This window comes from Beta vulgaris, chromosome 2, assembly GCF_026745355.1.
Source record: "Beta vulgaris subsp. vulgaris cultivar EL10 chromosome 2, EL10.2, whole genome shotgun sequence".
Taxonomy (NCBI): domain Eukaryota; kingdom Viridiplantae; phylum Streptophyta; class Magnoliopsida; order Caryophyllales; family Amaranthaceae; genus Beta; species Beta vulgaris.
Genome location: NC_079203.1, coordinates 31,336,838 through 31,338,752, shown reverse-complemented (window position 1 = coordinate 31,338,752; position 1,915 = coordinate 31,336,838). Strand labels below are relative to the sequence as shown.

General features: G+C 32.5%; 1 protein-coding gene across 1 annotated transcript; it reads right to left on the bottom strand.

Annotated features, from left to right (window-relative positions):
* Window positions 1–906: 906 nt before the first annotated feature.
* Window positions 907–1,487, bottom strand: LOC104886964 (hypothetical protein; the record flags this gene model as incomplete). The annotated part of the gene is made up of 2 exons (XM_010671529.3): window positions 907–1,201; window positions 1,362–1,487. Coding segments are annotated over 2 exons (201 nt in total), but the record flags the coding sequence as incomplete, so codon positions are not given.
* Window positions 1,488–1,915: the final 428 nt, after the last annotated feature.

Below are 1,915 nucleotides of genomic sequence, written 5' to 3'. Positions count from 1 at the left end.
ATCCCAATAACCATAGAACACCTGATTCAAGATTAGATATGACCAAGTGAACCTCCTTCAGAGTTCTTACAGACTCCAGTCTCCAACACTGCCTGATACTGTGATACAAGGGTTGAATTTTGTTCAGCTTAACAAAAAAGGACTTGTGCTGGCCTGAGTTGAACTTCATTGTGGTGACTCTGCTGAAAGTAGACACAACTAACGTTATGTATGATGAACTTAATTGATCTATTAAACAAAATATATTTAAGCTGAATTTGATATGAACTTATTTCTACTGACTAGATTGAATGCTTATGTGAGTTAGAAAAGAGCACAGTCTAACCCAATTGTTTTCTGCAATGGCCCTCAAATATGATAGGTTATCACATTGTTAGTTTTTCCGCAGATCAGTAAATCACCTGAACTGATAGTACCACAAGACCAAAAAGGCAAAAACACCTGAGAAAGTAATTGGCAGCAATTTTCATTGTTACCATCAAGTCAACACACATAATAAGAGACAACTTCACCTGAGGGAAAATCATCCACTAAAATATATGCATACATATTTTCGGTCAATAGTACCATATCATATTCCAATATCGTCGAAATCCATATAAACCAACAATCCCTCAGTCAGGGGCTGGAAACCATATAAACCTAACAATCCCTCAGTCAGAGACTGGAAAACATTATCAGTCACACTCACAGTGGGTAATAAACCAAATTAGGCATCACCTTTCCACAAATCAGATCGTTATCCTCTCTAAGCCACCCTCCATAATCATAGACAGACTACAATGAATCAATATTTCTAATACAAGACAGCTTAAGCAAATATTCTTATCAAGTCTGCAGCAATAGACCAAAGAGCATGAATTATTTTCAGCAAAACACATTATTTATAGGATTCAACCTCATGAGTAAATAAAATTTTCCAATCCAAAACAACATAAAAATTATCTGCAAAAGTTTAGTATTATTCACAAGCCATTAACTCAATGAAATAAATTCTACAACAATCGTCGCTATTCTGTGGATTATCAATTACAAGCCATAAATCCCCAATTTCTAAAAGAAACCAAAACAAGAAGAAGTTCAATTATAAGCTAACCTCAAAATTCAAATTAAGAAGTACTAAATTCTACTTATCAGTGTCGTTTAAATCCCCAAATTTCTGCTTGAAAGATTCCTGCTTTTGTAACCACATCATATGTCCCTATACCCAGAAAGAATTAGAAGTCAAAGAAGTTTGATTCATCTATTTCTAACACACAAAAAAAAACAAAAAAAAAAATGAAAAAGTAATATACGTAGAAATGATCCTAAACAAATTGCGAAAAAGGGTTGGGGATTTAGCAAGAATTGGAAAGAAGTACCTGAAGTCCAGCAGCCCAAGCAATGAGGAAGGAAGCGACCCAGAATTTCTTGTCTTTGACTAAGTTTTTAACCTCCATTTTTGGAATTAAGGATCTAAAAAGATCAAAAGCCCTAAAGATGAAGTTTCAGTATGCCAAGAAAATAGGGGGACGTCCAAACATAAGAAAAAGAAGAAGAAAAAGAAAAAGCCTGAATGCTCGGGGACATGCGGTATTGACCCTATTTGGTAAATAGAGTTTAGAATTTATTGTTAAAGTTTTTTACTTTTTGTTAAGTAGATTTTGACTACTTATTTGACAATTTTTTATAAATGTATTTGGTAACAATTGACGGATTGTTAAAAGTTTATTATCATTTATTTATGTGAAATGACATTCATAGACATATTGATACATATGTGTAGTCATTAAACTTATTTTTACCTAATCCTGTAAAGAAAAAGTTCATATTACGAACTTTTTTATATTACATTGTTTACCTTAAAATTAAAATTTGATGTTAGTTTACATCTTAAAATTAATTGACAAAAAAATTCGACACAGTTAGGTGTAGT